We start from the raw sequence: 19,260 nt of genomic DNA, 5'->3' as shown, positions 1-19,260 counted from the left end.
AACGAGTTAAAAAGGGGATTGCATGGGTGGGAGGTGAAGGCAGATGGTCTACCGTGGTACAGAGGGTCTTTGTATAAGACACGAAGGCTCTGGAACCACGAGACCGTCGCCACCATGAGAGCCAAGAGGCTGAAAAGAAAGAGAGAGAAGCAGCAGACCCAGCTGGGGAGTGAGGTGAAACAAGGCACAGATGGAAGCTGAGGAATGAGCAGGTGACAGGACGGCTTACGCAGACTACACCCCTCTCTCTGAGCTAAAGCCTAGATGGTCTACCCTCTGTGCTACCTTTATTGGACATGCCCTGGCTCAATCTCATGTTGATCCATGTCTTTCTAAAAAGTTTTATTTTTCTCAAGCATAGTTCAGAAAACTGGAGGTGCACAATCGCCCCCCGACTAAAGGGAACTAGAGGATGAGAGGAAAAGTGGTGGGCTAGGCCAGTGGTCGGCAAACCTCGGCTCGCGAGCCACATGTGGCTCTTTGGCCCCTTGACTGTGGCTCTGCCACAAAATACCATGTGTGGGTGTGCACGTACAGTGCGACTGAAACTTTGTGGCCCATGCGCAGAAGTCAGTTTTCGGCCTGGGCGAGTCTATTTTGAAGAAGTGGCGTTAGAACACTCAAGGGTTTCTCTGGGTCATTTTACCCTTTGGGGGCTTTCACTATTATTTCTCTGTCAGGAAACTGGTACACAGAGTACTATATCTATGCTTATGTCATATGACACTTTATTTTATGACGGGAGGCCAAGTGTGTCACCAGGAATTTGAATTCTCAGTGCCAGTGGTGCTCAGCGGCAACATCAAAGAAACTGTACACATTCAAGTTGAGCTGGGACATGAATCTGGCTTCCTGTAAAGGGGCCGGGGGATGTTGGTTAGTTGTGCCCACTTTGAAAAGCTTATCAAGTTTTGGGTGAAATGTGGCAGCTTCCATCACCTTTTGGGGGCTCCCATTATGTCCCAGTACGCTAGCAGGAAAGTTCTAACAACAGCTAGGGTGTGACCTCGAGCCATAATTTCTCCTCATTGCTGCATTAGAGAGCTGGGCTGGGCTGCAAAAACAGCTGCTCTTACCCTGTATAATACAAGCTAATATGCAAATCGACCAACCTGCGTACGACCACCAGGGGTAAGATGCTCAATGCCTGAGCTGCCCCCTGGTGGTCAGTGCACTCCCACAGGGGGAGCACTGCTCAGCCAGAAGCCAACTTAGGACTGGCCAGTGCAGGGGCAGTGGTGGGAGTCTCTGCTACCTCCTGGCAGCACTAAGGACTCCTCAGAGGATGTCTGCCTGCTGGCTATCCCCTGAGGGGTCCAGGACTGCAAGAGAGAGCAGTCTGGGCTGAGGGACCCCCCACCGCACACACACACCAAGTGCACGAATGTCGTGCACTAGGCCTCTGGTTTTTAAATAAATGCATTTAGAATCAGGGGCCTGAGCGTGAAGAAGACTCAAGTCTTCACTGGCACCATGGTATGTTTTTCAACACAAGGGCTTTTTAAACTGGATCTGACTATCTCAGCCTTACAAGGTTGGGCTGAGCAGGGAGGGAAAAGAAAAGTGGGTAACCAACTTTGTTTTATGTATACATTGTCCCAAAGCTCCAATCCCCCAATGAATTATTTCCAGACAGGGAAGTGGGGTGCTAAAGTGTTTACAGAAGAACAAGCAAACGAATAGTTTGGCTTTGCAATAGTCCAGCAGAATAAAAGGAGGTAGTGAGGTTGGGTTGAGGGAAAAGGGATAGATGAAGCAATAAAAATTGATCATTGTTGGAGCTGAATGACAGGTATATGGGCTTCACCATATGACTGTCTATTCTACTTTTGTGTACGTTGGACATATTCCATAATAATTTTTTTTTAATCCACAGAAGTACTAGGAGTTTCTATGAAGTACAATTACTTATGTCCAGACTTGCTAGGGTGGGGTCAGTTACTGACACCTCTGCACATGGGCCACCTGCCAACTGTATCCATAAGTATCCTACAAATGGACCACCATACTTGTAGGATACTTAGCCTTCAAGTATCCTACCCTCCAGCCAACCTAGATGCCAAGTGAGGTGTGAGTCACCTGGCCTGTACTTCCCCACCTCCTTGCCTTTCCCCATGCTATTTCCCTCTGTCTGGAACCCCTGTCCCCTTTTACCCCTGCTCCAACCCATGTAAGGCCTAGATCAAAGCCATCCCCTTTGGTAAGTCTGTTATTACCGCATATGGAAGTAATCTCTTCCTCCCGTGGACTCCAGAGCTTTGCCTGTGCTCTCCTGGGGCACAGCTTCCTGAGTAATGATCACAGTGATGAGAATAAGAAGAATCATCATAATAGCAGCGAATACGTTACTGTGTGCCAGGCACTTGAAGTATGTCATCACTTTCAATCCTTACAACATCCTCTGAGGTTACTACCATTTGTTATTACATTGAACAGATGAAGATCTGAAGCTCGGAGAAATCCAAGGGTGAAACAGATCCAACGTGATGTGATGCCAGATGTGGCGCCATAACTGTTAAGTCTTTGTGCCCATGATCCTTAAGCTATCCTGTCAGAGTGACGTAGTGTAAAGTCAAGTCTAGCTGGGACAAAATTCTGACTTTCAGAAAGACCTGAGCGTCCATGTTCCTGATGACTGTAAGACTGATTAGCTTCATCTTCCTACTGAATTGTGAGCTCCTTCAGGGCAGGGCCTGGGCCTTTTTCTATCTTGTGTTCCCACAAGCACGGTCTGGTGTAGTGCCTTATACCCAGAAGACGCTCCCTAATGTCTTGTTAACTGCCCCCTGTATTACTACAGAGCTGTCTGTGTTCACTGAGGAAAAACTGGTCCTTGTCATCTACCTGTCTGCCTGCACAAGGAAATGAGATGGAACTCATCCCCTTGAACTGCCTAAGCATCTCTCCTCCCCAACATCTCCCAGTATGTTCAGAAGGCCACGAAACTAAAATAGTTACCTTCTCCCTCTGCTGGCACTGTAAGTGACCAGAAAGAATTCTTCCCTATGCTATTTTTATTCACCTCCCAGCTGTGGGTCCCTCCCTCTCCCTCTGAAAACCCCCCTCCCTCACAGCCTTAGAGAACGCCAAGGGAGTCGGACTTTGTCTAGATAATGTCTTGGGAATTTGAAACTGAGGAAGACAGGCTGATTCTCCTCCCCACTCCACCCACACCCCGAGTTTCCTTCCTCTTACTTCCCCTTTCAGACTTCCTGAACCTGCTTTCTCTCCAATCAAATTACACCACATCATTGATGCTGTTCTTTGACTATAGTTGGACCTTCTTCCTGAATGCAGTGATGCTCTCTGGTCTGGCCCTAAACACTTGGGGAATAGGCTCAGTTGCCTTCAGTTCCTTCCCCCAAACCCTTTCAACATTTCCCTTCTAGCTACAGTCTTCTCCCTCCAAGGACCCTGCTAATGCTGTGACTCTGCCAGGTCTCACTCCCAGCTGGCTCTCTGGAACTGAGAAAGAGGTGGCTGATGAGAAGGTGTGAGCTCATAATATGATGAAGGTTCTCCTCTCTAACTCTTCATCCAACTCCCACCATCGATATGAGCATTTTCATTGAGGAAAATGAGAAGGCCTAGTCCCAAAAGAATGCGGCAATAATGGTAAAAGGACCAACATTGGTGTTGAAAGGGTTCGACTTCCATCCATGGGCTCCTGATCACCTGGAAGTCACCTGTGCCCTCAATGCTTTTTCCTAAGAACCATTGCCACCCCCAGGACTCCTCCCCCCCACTTTGTAAACTGCCCACTGCTCTTGCTGCCGGGAGGACGGCAGAGCCACCCTCAAGCTTAGAAAGCACTTTGGAGCGAGGCTGCAATCTCCTCTCGTGAATTTGCCCCGAGCTGCACTAAGAAAACTCCAAGGACTTCCTATTTCTTTCTTAATAACGAACAGGTCTCTTCCATATAGAAGCAAAGCTTCTCAGGGCCTCCTAACCAGCCAAAAACCACTGCTTCTCTTCAGCTAAAAAAAAAAAAAAAAAAAAAAAAAAAATCTGATTTATCCTTGGAGAAATACTCTAACTTGTTTTTCCCCCCTTTTTTCTTCTTCTCCTTTTTCTTTTATCATATGCTAACCAAAACAAAACATTTCTAACAGTGGCTTAGGAGAGCTAAGATTGTACCAATCTCTCAAAACTACTGCCAACACAATGTTGTGCTTAAGCACAGCGAGGGCTAACCATATATTTCCCCTAAAGACAGCGGAACGACACTTCACATGTATGTTTTGCTTTTCCTCTAGTATACAATGACCACCACCGAGACTCGGGCACATTCATTTTTTCTAGTAAAAAGAAGAAAAAAAAACACAAAAAAACAAATAGGGCATAGTACTTGTAACATTGCATCCAAAAAGCAGTAAGTGACTCCCCAAAACATTCTGACACCAAAACACAGCCTCCATGGCCCCCTCTGGTTTCCTGCCGGATGACATTAAAACAGAACCGTATGTAAAGGGTTTCTCCCAGAGAGGTAATGCTGCTAGCAGGCCTGGGAGCTCAAGAGCCCTGAGATAAAACACAAGGTAGCTCCCTTTTCAGGGGGGAAAACTGCATTTACAAGCAGCAAATGTGCCTGCGGAGTGGCTGGTCCAGGGACTCCACGCAAAGCATGAGGGGTGCTATTGTCGCCGCGCAGATGGTGGGGCCGGGAAAGGAGTGTCTCGCTGTCAGCATCTGACTGCTGCGGCTGGCCTGGGTAAAAACTGTGTTTTCCTCTCTTCTCCTGCTCTTTGGACACTTTGTGTTTAATGAATACTTGGTATCAGAGCCGAGTCCAAACACCGTTCCATGTGGGATTTCCTAATGCAGAGACCTGGCAGGGCGGCAGTGTGTTCTGCCAAAAAACTAAACAGGAATAAGAGAACTACCTCGAAATGCAACGACCGGGCATCCTCGTTCTCTCTCTCTCTCTCTCTCTCTCTCTCTCTCTCTCTCTCTCTCTCTCTCTCTCTCTCTGCGTTTCCATTTAGTGGGAGCAAATGTGTTGCTTCAATGCAACTGAAAAGAAAAGAACATTTTTGGGACAGCATAGCTCAATCCCTCATAAAGCTTCGTTTTCCAAAGCAATATGCGCATCTCTAAATAAATGACAATTCATTCTCTGTTTACTTTAGGTAAACAGAAAACGCATTGCAGAGTGCTCATTCTCAAACGCTAATCAGAAACATTAGGCCCCGACAGATTCATTTAATAGAAATATAATAGGCATTCCTGCTTGCTTTTCATCTTGTCTCTAGCTGTAAATGCTAAAATGAACAGCAAATTAACCCTGCGTTGGAACGGAGTCCCTGTCACAGCTGATACCCTCTCTCTCTCACGACTTGTAAACATCCCTGCATCCTGTCGCTGCTTTGACTTCTGCTTAGGAGAGACGAAAGTGCCTGATTGAGTTTGGCAAGAGGCTGTAGGAATACTTGAATGCTAGAGGGAGTACTGCATGTCAACCCCGCTATCTCTCCCCGCAGAACAAAATATTACCGCGTCGTCTCCTAAAATAGTGTACAATTAGGAAGTAGGAGGAGGGTGGGGGTGGGACTGGTTTTTGTTTTTTTTTCCAAGCTCCATGTAATCAACTGCATTTCTCTATATTTTTAACTTTACTAGCCATTCTCCAAACGGCTGCTTATAAACTACTACACAAAACAAGCTAATAAAAGACAGGGCCATCCAAGCTCTATAATCAGATATAAAAAGATTTGCAAACAACTTGAGATCTTATAATTAATATTCAGTGATATCAGAATTAGCATTTAGAACTCTACACAGAAAAAAAAACTATAATACTTCATAAATTATGTAATAATGAACAAACCCTTTCAAAAACTGTTTTCACTGTGCTAAAGTAACATTCTAGACTTGTTGTAAGTATATTATTCTTACAAGTAGTTCGCAGTTATTCTTGAAGGCAAGCCTTGGAGTTTCCTTAGCATAGTGCTGCTGGGGGAAATTTTCAGCATGTCCATCTTCATCTCTAGCCTGAAGGGAAATATAATGGCCTATTTAGGGACTTACAAATAATGGAAGGAAAAAAAAAAAAAAAAAGCTAAAAGCATAACAGCTCAGATCATTAAACAAACGGGAATCCAGAAATAACAACATCATTAAGAAGTTTGTTTAAACACGCAGTATGCCTTTTTAGATATCAAAATTTGGGCTTTATTTTTCTTTACATAGTTTTGTTTGAACATGCAAATTCCTTGTGGTGCACTATTTAACGTTTTTAAATACTAAGCAAACCAACACAAAATAATTTTGTTGGAAATTGCCACCACTTCACAGTCTTTCGTTGACTTTGGTTGTACGTTTAGGATTATCTGACATACATATGTGTTTAAACTTTTTGGCATGCTTAAGCAATCTCTAGATAATGCACTTTAAAAAAAAATTCTGATAGCAAGGCCATAAGAAAAGCAATTGGCATAGTTATATTTTGCATCGTAATACTATTAGAGATAAACTGATTCCCCTTGATTTTTAAATAAAAATCCGAAAGGAGCAATGGTCTCATAAGAACAATGATTCTTCAATCAAATGCAGTAAAAAAAAATGGATTTAATTAAGAAGCTGCATTAAAAGTTACTGGTTATTTTGATCTACGCTGTTAATTAAGAAAGCTGAAGTGTACATGGAGACATGAACAGAACCCATCAGCAACACCGCTTGCATACAGTCTTCTCTTTCTAATCTCCCCCTGGTGGGTGCTGGTTTGGAGTCCGAGAGAAGGGAGAGGTAGGTGAAAGGAGGCGTGGCTGCAGCACACTCATTAAATCACTCATTTGGGTGACACTTGCACTCCGCTCTGCTCTCATCTCATCGTAGCCCTAACTGTTCCCTCCTTCCTGGCCTCCTGAAATTCACAGCTGAGCTGTCTCCCTCACATATGGCTTGCATATAATTATGCATATTCCATTTTGCACTGCATTAAAATGATGAGATCCTGGCTCCCTGCCAGCTGGTTTTTAAAAGCCCAAGTGAAGTAGGAAAGAGAAACACAGGCAGAGCTGCACAGGAAGCAGCAGGTAGTTCTGTCTGCTGTCTCTTTAGATAAAATGTATGCACCAAGGGAGCAGCTGAGAACTACCTGTTGTGATGTATGGACGGTGGCGGAGGAAACAATGAGGCACCGCGATGACAGCGCCAGGGGTTGCTTCTCCCCTAACGGAGTGAAATCTGCCCGCTGACAAGTGTCACTCAGAGCTCCTGGGCCGGACGGGGATTGTCCTTCTAGAAAGGGATCCATAATCGGTGCCATCGAGAATGGATAGTTTGTTTTTAAGAAAGGCTTCTGCTACTCATGGCAGGGAGGGAACTGGATTCAGTTTGGAAGAGTTATGTCATAGACGGTAATATGTGGGTTTTGAGAAGTTTGTGAGGGGGAAGAATGGCTCTGTTTTGTTTCATTTTTGAGGTTGATTAATATCACTGAGATTTAGTTCCTTTGTATGGTACCCCACCACCACCACCACCACCACCACCCAATCAGAGTAAAATAAAAACACAGTTAAAAGGTTGGACTACAGATGAAACCGGTTTGCCTCAGTGAATAGAGCATCGGCCTGTGGACTCAAGAGTCCCAGGTTCGGTTCCCGTCAAGGGTATGTACCTTGGTTAGGGGCACATACCCAGTGGAGGGGGGGTGCAGGAGGTGGCTGATCAATGTTTCTCTCTCATCGATGTTTCTAACTCTCTATCCCTCTCCCTTCCTCTCTGTAAAAAATCAATAATATATATATATATATATATATATATATATATATATATATTTTTTTTTTTTTTTTTAAAGATTGGACTGCATGTGATAGAGTAACCAATGATGTTCCTTCTCTCTGCATTGGTACTACCAGTAGTTTGCAGCTCCATGAGGATTTCACATCGCCTTAAAGGGGGCTTGTGTTAATGTGGAGTGTATACACAAAGGCAGGTGTAAGAAGGCAGTAAAATGCTGATGGGCAAGACAATGTCAGATTCCTCACAGCTGAAATGTAAGCCACTCTGGGAGGCACAGGTCTTTCGAAGGCAAGGGCATCTTTCTTATCTTTCTTACTCTACCATGCCCAGTGCCTTATTTTTAGTCGATACTTAACATTTAGGTGATGGGGGGGAGGGAGGGGAACAACCATACAAGGATTGTAACTAGACCCTACCATAAACAACTCTGTAGAAAATGCCACCTCAAAATATACTAAGCTTGGTGGGAGGTGTATTATATTCCTGATGCACTGGAATACATATGCTTGGAAACACACTTTGCAGATAGTTTACAAGGGCTACTATTTACATATATACGTCTACACTCAATATATATGTAACTTGTGTATAAATATTCATAAGGTGGAATATGTTTATTATGCATGTACTATCTATACACATTCATACACACCAGATGCCTAGGGATATTTTCAACATTAGTGGGGAAAATACATTCGTTCTGCTTATATGTAAGGTGCTCACAGGGCTTTTTATGTGTTTTAAAGGAAGAAAACAAATCTAAGGCTTGCATGTGCTTCCTCAAAAAGGCTACGGATTTCATATAAAGCCTCATGATCTAGGAGGTTAAGGAAAGCAGCAGCGGAAGAGACAGGAGAGGGGATGTGCGGTGGTTGGAAGTGGAGACAGAACGCCGGACACTTGCTTCTTTATTGAGACTTGTATCTGCCTCTGCAGCAAACTCCCAGGGCCCTGGGCATGCTCTGCCTCTGACAATCAACCTGACTCCGGGGCCCAGGGATCGCCGCCGGCCGTGTTTCCACCGCATGCCAGAGATGGAAAGCGCATGGCGTGCAGGGAGACAGGCATGACCACCCCACATGGGTGTGCGCGCACACACACTCACACCCCTGTCTCCAAAGTGGCTCCCTGCGCATCCTGAAGATTTTTATGGTAAAATGTTCTATTATTCTCACCTGGCTAAAGTAAACTGATCTCATGCGTGAATGGCGGTAGATCTGTATACTGTCTGCATGTTAGGATCATCTGGACTGATTGTTTTTCTAACATATTGGTCCCTGACCTCCCCTCACCTTTCCAAGATCCTGATTTAATTGGTCCAGAGTGTTTTTGTAGGTGTTTTTGTTTTTGTTTTTAAATAAAAAGCTCCCAGGTGATGGTGATGTTCAGGTGGGGCTGGTATCAGGAGAAGGGTCTTGGCAGAGTCTTCAGAACATTCTCTAACCACACCGGAGTGACCTGCTCGCAACACTAGGAGGAGATATGATGTGGCCCCTGAGGCGGGTCTCACCCTAAAGATTCAAGAAGTGACTTGACTAGTTTAGTTTATTAGTTTCTGGTGTAATGAATTATCTTAGAAGAACTACTAGACACTTCCTGGGCCTCTCGAACCAAATCCCATGTTTCCACTCTGCCCTCTCTTGGACGAGGCACTGGTGCATCTTCTGCTGGTGGATGTTTTCCTCTTTCACTAGACAGGAAGCTTCCTGAGGGAGGATGGTGGAGTCACGGCCGGGTGCACAGTAAGTGTTCTGCAGGTGTAGGTTCCATCATCATTCCACAGCAGCAACTTGGTGACAGTGGTAGACAAAATCTGAGGAAACTTCCTTACCCTCCATGTCAAATCATTTTAGAACCCCATATACAGGGAAGCCAGGGCCTTCTAATCCATCTGTCCCTTTTGGGATGGCAGACAATAAGATCTGCCATGTGGGGGGTGAGGGGAACGAGAGAGCTGATGACCCCTTCAGAGAGGGGTGTTTGAGCCCTGAAGATGCTCAGAATCACCGGTCATGTTAATAGCATAAAGCCAGTCGACGTTCAGCTTGTCTTATTAGTGTTCCTAAACTCTCTACGGACGATGCCTTCTCTAATTGCCTGTCTCAGGCAGACTACCATACTGCCAGCTCTTGGGATCCACTGGGCCAGACCTTGTTGATGTCTGACTTTGTTCTGGAAGGACCCATCCTAACATAAGAAATGTCCAGCTGGTCATAATGAACTAACTCTCTCCATGTGTCTTATTCTCAGCAGCTTCATCCTAACATACTAGGAAATGTATGCCAACCATGGGGAAAAGCAAATGGGAAACTATTGTTTTGCATTTGACTTACAAATGTGATTGTCAGACCAAAGGTGCATTTTTGCTGTTATTCTAAGACATCTTTACTTCTGCCATCAAATAGAAGTAAAAATTAAAAGCCTTCAAATTAAACTGCAAGGAGATTTCCCCATCTTGCTGACAGCCATTCATCCGTTCTTATGCTGTGCGTAGCATTTGAATAAATACTAGGTTAGGTGAGCAACTTAGACTCACTGCCTCTCTACCTCAAAAATTCATGTTTAAGCCAAAATCATGGCATAAACAAACTTTGTCTTCTCCCCTCTATCCCTGAGTCATCACTAACTCACTTTTTTACTTTTAATCTTCCCCACACCAATCTTTCGTGCTCTTTCAAAGAACCTGCTTCTTCCTTGGGCCAAAGTCTGGGTGCCTTGTGCCTATTCAAGCAAGAGCAATAGTCCTTCTCCTCGGGAAGACTCCTCTAGACAAGGCGGGACCTTCTAAACACAGCTCCACCCGCCCACCCCAGAAAAGGGAGCTGTTTCTGACCCCAGGGAAAGGTGAACACCGTTGCCATTTCAGTCTAACGGCCATCAGGCTACAGAGTTGCCACCTCCCTGCGGTGAACAGGAGTCTGCACCTCTGTGTTGTCGTGATTCCAGAATTTCCTTTGGAAACAAGGAGAGGTTCTGGCTGGCAGGAGAGCTGGGCGAGCTCTGCAGAGCCTCCAGGCTCAGCCTTCCAAGGCTGCGGCAGATGCGGCTCATGGCAGCTCACACATGTGGTGTCGCTCCCTGACTTGGGAGCCTCAAAAATAGTACATCTCAGCGTGGTGGGAATAAGTTTAGAGACAGCTAGTTCTGGGGTGGTGGGGCGGGGGGGGGGGAGTAATTACACCTTATAAATAACTTTTTGAACCGAAAGTAATAGAATTTCTTTTTCAAAATTCAAGATAGGAGCAGGGGGAATACCACTTCTGAAAACTGTTAGAATTGCGTTATGATATCCCATGTCTGGCCTATCCTTCCCTGGTGAAATGCCTATGCACATTCTGTTGGGGAGGCTCAGAGAGGATACACAGCAGCTGTCAGGTGCAGCCTTTCGGTGTGCTGTGAATGTGACATAGGTCAGCCCATGTTTCTCTGCCCCTCAGTGACGTTCCCTGGGCTGGAATAGCATGCGGAAGCCCGCAGAGTAGCTCTGTGCCCACGTGAGTCATTGCCCAGTTATTCTCATCTTGATAGCCCAACTCCTCATGACTAATGTCCCAGTTCACTTCAATTGCGTTCCTGTCCTTTATCTCATTTTCTGAGGGTAAAACCAGATTCCACCTCTCTTCCTCACTTCTGGAAAATTCGTATGCGTCCTTCAAGCCTTAGTTCAGACTGCAGCGCCTCTAGGAAGCCATTCAAGACCCCTTCCTCCTGTGCCCCTGTCCCTGTCTATAACCATTCCATCCATCACACTGTCTTAGGACACCTATGTTTGCCTTCCCCAGAAATCTGTGGGGTCCGTGAGTGCAGGAACTGTGTTCTACGCAGCTGCAAATCTCTAGAGCCTCATCTAGTTCTTGGCATATTATGAGGGCCCCTTAAATGATGAGTAAATGAATGAATGGGTTCCTATCCTTTAACCCTAGCAAGTAGGCATTCTGCCTTGCACTTCAGTCTCCAAAAGTGAGTGTTCTGCCCCCTGAACCTCAGGAGTTGTTTTCATACCTGAGTCTCAGCAGGCCTCTGCCAGGGCTCTCTGATCACACCTGTCTCACAGCTAGACCTGCACTGACTGTCCCATGCACTTCTGCCCAACACCCATCCTTCCCACTTGGTTACCCCCAAGGGTCTTAACCTCACTGCAGATATTGTATTCAAGTCAATAGTGGGCCAATAATCCTTTTGTCCCACAGGATTCTCTCTTCTGCTTCCCCCTAACCTGACCCTTGCCTAACAAAGGTAAATCTAACCTCTGCTTTTTGTCTCATCCCCGAAAGTCCATTCCTAGATTAACCAATCTGGTGCCTTGCTTTCTGCATCTCACCTGGTAATAGTGGCCCAGTCAGCCAAAACCGGTTTGGCTCAATGGATAGAGCGTCGGTCTGCGGACTGAAAGGTCCCAGGTTCGATTCTGGTCAAGGGCATGTACCTTGGCAGCTGATTGATGTTTCTCTCTCATTGATATTTCTAACCCTCTGTCCCTCTACTTTCCTCTCCGTAAAAAAATCAATAAAATATATTTTAAATAAAATAGTGGCCCAGTTAGTCTGGGTCTCCTGGGGTAGCTCATCCTGGTCTGGTTGTGACTCATGTCTGATCTGCCCTGCCAGACTGGACACTGCTTGAAGGCAGAGACCACGCCTTACTGATGAAGCCCCATGCTCAGCAGAGCACACCGCGTAACCAACATTCCTGTACATACGTGTTAAATGGATTCCTCAACCCTTTGCTCCTCTGAAAGCCAGGGGCGGGCTCAGGAGTGTTTTGTTTCTCTCCCTGTGAGCTGCCTACTTCCAAAATGAATACTTCTTAATTATGAATTGCCTCAATGCAAATAACCAGGTGGCTGCACAGGTCGCAGAGTGGCAGGGCTCCGGGGACAGGACTGCGTGTGCACGCAGCGTGGGTAGAGGCCCTTCTCCTGGACAGAGGACTCCCGCCCAGCATCCCGTTCCCTACGCTGGAGGTACCCCAGGCACCCAGACACACGAACGTGCGGACCCAGGCATCTGCTCAGATTCACGTCACTGCTAATCTCTGCACCAGGCGGCCTTGCCCACCCTTTCAGTAGCTCGTCCTTGAAGACTGGCTATTGGGTTCCTGCAGTGATGCTGTTTTACTCTGTAACAAAATGTATTTGAAGGTCCACGCTGCCTGCGGGCCCAGGGGGAAGCTGCTTCCCCAGTGATGTTCTCTCTCCATCCGCCCCGCCAGGCCGGCACAGGGGTTCTCCACACCCCTCGTGGCTCCTCTGACAGCTCACCCATCTCTGATGGATGGCGAGGACTGATTGGCGGCAGCTATTTTTTCCCCCACTCCCTGCAAACCTTTATATATATCATAAATTTTTAATATCCAAGTTGGTGTCTTCAAAGAATAATGGCAACGACTATGCAACATGAAGATAATGGGAATCGAATCATGTTTACGGCCTCCGTGAGCATCTCCTTAAACGATGTCAGGTCGGAGCCACGGGCGCTGCGGGCCTGTGGGGCGGGCGGCAGGCTGATCCGGGGCCTGATGAATGGCTGCCCTCACTCAGGGGCCCTAATGGACTGCGTGACAGTTACGGCGGCAGATCCCACATCAGCCTGAATTACAGCCACCTCGCGGACCGAAATCCATCATGCTCCTCCCAGCACATTCCAGCTGTGCCTGGAATCATCGGAGCCGTTGCTAAGCGGACCTAAAAAATCCTTGTTTCTGCTTCTCCTTTTTCCTAATCTATCTTCTCCTTTATTAGACAGGCAGCCCTCCTGGATGTATCTGGCACTGCTCTTTGTCAGGTCAGGCCAGTGTCTTTTTTCGCGGGAAGAACTGTTTTTTGTGTTTTGTTTTTTTTTCCCAAAGGGTCCACAGGTAAGGCCCAGCAGCCAGAGCACGCAGCCCAGGTCCTTTCTCTTCTCTCTCTGTGAAAGCCAGGCCCACGGCCATCACATCCCAGGCAGCTCCTGATTATCCCAGGACCCTTGATCCATGGTGGATTATCCAGGCTACTCGAGAACACCCCTTCCCCACCTCCTGCCTCTGTCCACCGCCTGCCTTTTGCTTTTTTTTACTATTCATTTGCATCTATTACCCAGGGACCCGGTGAGGGAAACAAAAGGCAGGGAAACGCAGATGATTCCACTCTGCTACTGGCTGGCGCCTATAAAATGCTCCAATAATTGGCCTAATCTAGGCATTTCAGGTGGCCCTTTTGTTCCCGTTCCCTGCCATCACGAGGCAGAAGGGACTGGACTCGCGTCCGTGTGCACAGGCCTCGTGATGGGCCTGAGAAATTAGAGATGATGTGAAACAGGCAGGGGCTGCAAGGCTAGGGAAGGACCCATCTGCAAGGCGAGAGGAGGATCCAGATGTCACGGAGGCGATTTACTACCCACAGGAAGTCTCCCCCAAGCAACCCAGTCTCACATGGGAATAGGAAACACACTAGAACCAGATGAAGAAACTGCTCTGGATATTTTCAGGAACTCAGAGTAACAGCTAACATTCCTGCAGCTCCTACGTGTATACATCAGACACCGTTCTAAGTGCTGTATATGTTTCAACCCCTTTAACGCTCACCCATACAAATACCAAAACCAAAATTGGAACTGATGAGTAGGTACTAGCTTCCATTTGCGTATGAGGGATTTGGACCTCCGAAGAGAGACTGTGTGATTTATGTAAAGTCACACAGCTAGTAAGTAGTGGAACCAGGATTCAAACTCGAGCTGTCTGCCTCCAGAGTCCTCACTCTAAACCCTGCTAGTGGGAAGAATGATAAATAAAATAAATGTGGAATAACTTGAAAATACTAATGTCATTAATTTTAAAATGTGTTATTAATGAAGGGAGGTTTTCATAATTCCTTGGTTTTAGCATTCCAAGAATGAATACAGCAAGGAAATGGAGAAAGGAGGGTATTTAATGGCAAATAAAACTGAAGGGGGCAGGGTGGTCTGCGAGGACCTAGGAAAAGAGAGGCCAGAGTGAGCATGAGTCAGCAGGTCTCTAGCACAGCCTAAGGGAGATGGTACTTCAAATTTTATAAAATTAATTCATAAAACAAACCAGGCCTCTTTAACCTGATTCTTGTTAAGTAACCCTCAGATATCTGAGTCCATCAATTCCAGAAGGACATGCTTACACAGCTCACTCAACAATTCAGATCCTTTATCACAATGTCCTTGGCGAATTTCTAATAGCATTATCAATATTATATCATTTTCATTGATACCATAAATGATGCTGTACAGACTATAAAGGATGCCTATGTGTCTTAGCTCATCAAGTCTTTGCTCTCTGATACATAAATGGGGACTGTGGCTTTGGTTAACATGATTCGGTTCACTGAAGCTGTGGAGAGTCTTGGACAAATGGATGAGACTGCGTCTGCGGACTTGCCTAGCTGGACAGTGCGGGTATGCGGATCCGGAGGCCAGTTCACCAGCCTCTGCTCAATACCGCTACCCCTTCCACTCCTAGAAACAGAGACAGAGCAGCAGTGATGCAACCTGATCAGACCAGTGAGTCTTGGGTCACAGTCTTCCCGGGAGAGTTAGCCTGCTCTGTGTCCCGGTCACCCTTCCTCATGACCTGCCACATCCTACACCTACAGGTCTTGGCAAAAATGAGACAGACATTGGAACATGGGAGAGGATGTGCACGAATCAGTGCACAACTCACACCCCTACATACAGAAGAAATGACTCAAAGGGCATACCCCACTGATGATGGCCATGGACAGCTGTGAGTCACACTGAAACAAGGGGTGTCCCTGAATTAGCTTCTAATTCTGAGGTCAAGGACCCTAAGCTCTGAATTAGCTGCAATCCTTTTCAAAGACCATGATGTCACAATTGTTATCTGTAAGAAAGGTTCCCTCCTCTGCCCAACTTAGCTTTCTTTACTCCCACCAGCAACTACAGAAATGCCATAAACAGGGTCTGGGTACAACAGTGCTGCCTACATTCTCTCTGGATGATTCATATACTAAACTTCAGTCCACCCCATCTCTGAGTGCCCATCGACCTACAGAGTGGGCTTACAGGTGCCTCAATGTGCTCTCAGTAATCCCCCTGCACTCCTGTCACTGGTTCCCGACCAGCTCCAGTTCGAGCCCACTTCCACACCATCCCCAGCTCTGGACTTTCACCCTGACTCTTGTCCTGCCCTGGGCCCTCTGACCTGTACATCTGGCCTGGCTGGAGCTTGCTCACTGACATCACTTTGGACCGGTCACCCTAGTCCTCCACCCTGGACACCACAAGAGGGTCACTACTCTGGCCTGGGACAGTTTTATAGTCAACATCCTACAATGGTTCCCCATATACAATTTATCTTAATGATAAGACTTCTTCTGTAAGAAATGGAAGTGAGAGTTATTCAATGTCTGTAAAGATCTAAAATTGGCCTGAACATGAAGAAGACCAGGACCAGGAGTAAAATCCTGACTGTTTGTGTGCACTGTCCACACGAGTGTCCTGACCAACGCGGATTGATGCCAGAGGAAGCAGGCAAAGGAGAAAGACAGGGAGACACCTCTGTTTCCCCCTGCCCCTGGGTGAGGGGGAGTGTGCCTCCGAACAGGATGGTCCTCCTGACAGCTTCAATGACAATCCATGTGCACCTGACCTGGTAACAGGGGCTTCGAAGAACAAAGTCTAAATTGCCTAAACCCGGCACCAATCAGCCTGTCCGAGGAGCCGAGTGCAAAGATAGCAGCAAAGGGGCGTCAGAAATAACAGCCTCTGCTCAAATGGCTCTCTCCGGAGTCTTAACTTTAAATCCCAGCCATTCTGCCGATGATGAATGGAGGTAATAAAAGGTGGGAGTGTGGCGTGTTTAAATAGAGGGTAATCGCTGGAGCAGAATTGGGTGCTCAGAGAAGAGTCTGGCGAAGCCAACAGCTGAGAATCGGTTTAAGGTCCATTTTTAGATGATAACCTCATCTAAAAGTTGCTCCTCTGTCTCATTGTTTACCATTGTTACCACTATTATTATTACATTTCCAGAAGGTATATATCTTATAGAATTGAAACCCAGGTGACAAAAGACAAAAAGTGACCCGAGTTTCCACATCATCTCGCTTTTTAGTGTGAAACTGGGAACAAGGTGTGGTTTTTCCCTGCACAGTGAGCAGCCCCACCCTTCCTATTTGCTCCAAATTTGAATCATCACCTCCTTTGGCTTTACTGAAGATTTAATATTTGTTTGAACACATACAGTATTTCTGGCCAAAAGGTATCAGAGGACACGTAGCCTCCCTCACCCAGCCTTTCTGGTTACCAACATTCCCAATGGAGTCCATTTCCTCTGCACCCCGATACCTCACTGCCCAGGCAGTTCTAGCTCTGAGCTACCTGGGAGCCACACTGGAAGGAGGTTCTCGAACCACAGACTGGACCCGACTGGAGAGACTATCGCCACTTCCAGAAACTTCGAGCTCAACGCCTGCCTCACAGAGCTGTCACCCAGAGGGAAGAGAACTCAGTATAGAAGTCCCTTGACATAACGTAACGTTAAAGCTTTCCAAATCTTTCCAGGTCTGTGCTACCATTCCCACCTCCATTTTGCCCGCAAGGAATCTGAAGTGTAGGGAAGTTAAGTAACTTGTCCAAAGCTAAAAAAGAGCTTATAAATGAATGGCTAAGCTGGGCTCTGAACACGCGTGTGGTGACACCAGGCACAGGCTAAACCCCCGCCCCACACTGGCCCTTCCACTGCGGCACCATCAACAGAAGCAGCGTGGCTGACCATGAGCCACGGGAACCATGGAGATTGCTAGAAGGCAGAGAAAGAAGTCATGGATCATTGTCCCTGTGAGTTCCAGGACCCCCTGCAGATGCCAAAACTCTGCAGATGCTCAAGTCCCTTATACAAAATGGCATGGTATTTACATATAAACTACACACCCCCCTCCCATATGCTTTCGATCAGCTCTAGGTTACTTACAAGATCTGATGCTATACATGTCATGGAAATGGCTGTTATACTGTGTTTTTCAGACAATAATGACAAGGGGAAAGCCTGCACATGTTCACTACCTAGTACACATTCACAACTACGTGACTCTTTCCCCCGAATTTTCAATTCTCAGTTGAACTGTTGGATGTGAAGATGCGGACACGGAGGTCCCTGTAACTTAGCCAAGGTTTTACCGTTGGTTACCTTCATTACCATTCATGCCATATCCCTTCATTCTTTATTTCCCAGCTATGAACTTAACCACGTGTCAACCTCGTTTCTTATGGAGTGACAGAGGACACCCGTGTCGCTTGCCGACTGAAGTGGTCAGCAAGGCTTGGGCACGCACACACTGTGACCCAGGCTCTTCCCAAGCTGAACGGCAGAACCAGACAGGCACAGACCAGATTGGGGGGGGGGGGGGGGTAGAAGGGGTGCATCTCCAAACAATCTAGCACTGCAGTTGGCTCACCATTTTCAGCACATGTGCAAATGAGTGCATATTATATTTTTATTGGAAAGGCTAGGGCTTTTTGTAAAAACTAAGTGTCGCAGCATCTATTAAGTCCTTGTTGGTTTTAGCATGCAGCTCAAAACTGTTGCCTTTGAGTTTTGTTGCTTTTATTGTGTTCGTCCCCATTTCTGACACATCATCTCTCCTTTAGGACTCGGAGTCACCAGGCGATCTCTTCTCCATGAATGAGAATCCTCTCCCGCAGTCACCTGTGCATTCACAGAGGGCTCTCTTCTATTTTAAAGATTTATTTCATCTTAAATCGTCCTCCCTGTGTGAAGCGTTCTCATCTCTATTTCTCCCCACCCCTTGCTCTGTCACAGGAAGCTGCTCTACAGGTGCCACACGCGCTTCTTCATACCACGTCCCGCCCGCCTGTGCTCTAGGACCCGAGGTCTACAGAGATATAATCAAAACAAAATCGTATTAGCTTAGATTAGCATCTGTGGCAGCAATTCCTCTAAATGATACAGACAAGGCCGTAGCCGTAATGTCTGTCGTGTTTCGAGGTAAAAAATGAAAAATGACATCTTTGATGGAGAAGACTCCACGGAGACCGGGTGGGAGCGCGCCCGTTCCTCAGCTCACAGACAGCTCTCTTTCCCGTCATGTGGTGACAGGTGTGTAATCATGTTCCTCAGTCACAGTCTGTGTGAAAATAACCAATTTCTGGGTGAATGAGAGCCGAGCTCCGGGTGACTCACCACCCCTGCAGGGTGATGATGTGCATCCAAAGCCAGGGCTTCAGGGGGCGCTCTGAGGCCCCTGCCCGGCCAAGGGCACCCTCCAAGGCTCCGGGGCCAGTCCCGCTCTGCAGGGGATTTGCTAAAATGCATTCTCTGGAATGAGGATTCCAACAGTGCCAGCTTGATGGTCTGTCAGATTCCCCGGGCAACTCAACATTCCTACCATCTCCTGTCCTGGATCTTTCCAGAACACGTCGCTCCCACCTCTCTCTGAGCACCCGCTAGCCCAGCTGTCTCCCTTCCCACTCAGACGTCCACATGAACATGGCAGGGTCTACCTTCCACCTGCTCTTCCCCCTGTGGTGGACA

At 46.8% G+C, this 19,260-nt stretch overlaps 1 protein-coding gene across 6 annotated transcripts in view; it reads right to left on the bottom strand.

The window, feature by feature from the left end:
- Positions 1-19,260, bottom strand: part of SOBP (sine oculis binding protein homolog) — a 158,804-nt gene that overhangs the window by 62,344 nt on the left and 77,200 nt on the right. For 5 of the 6 annotated variants that reach the window (XR_014795574.1, XR_014795575.1, XR_014795576.1 and 2 more), the window contains exon 5: positions 5,896-5,991. The exons of the other annotated variant lie outside the window; for it this stretch is intronic. Coding sequence is in view for 2 of the 5 variants with exons in the window: in XM_084890530.1 (XP_084746656.1) it covers positions 5,896-5,991 (96 nt within the window). In the remaining 3 variants the exon portion in view is untranslated. The remainder of the gene's footprint in view (positions 1-5,895; positions 5,992-19,260) is intronic. 6 annotated transcript variants of the gene reach the window in all.

Source organism: Pipistrellus hanaki (assembly GCF_964339955.1).
Source record: "Pipistrellus hanaki genome assembly, chromosome: 7".
Lineage (NCBI taxonomy): Eukaryota > Metazoa > Chordata > Mammalia > Chiroptera > Vespertilionidae > Pipistrellus > Pipistrellus hanaki.
This window is presented reverse-complemented; position numbering and strand designations above follow the sequence as displayed.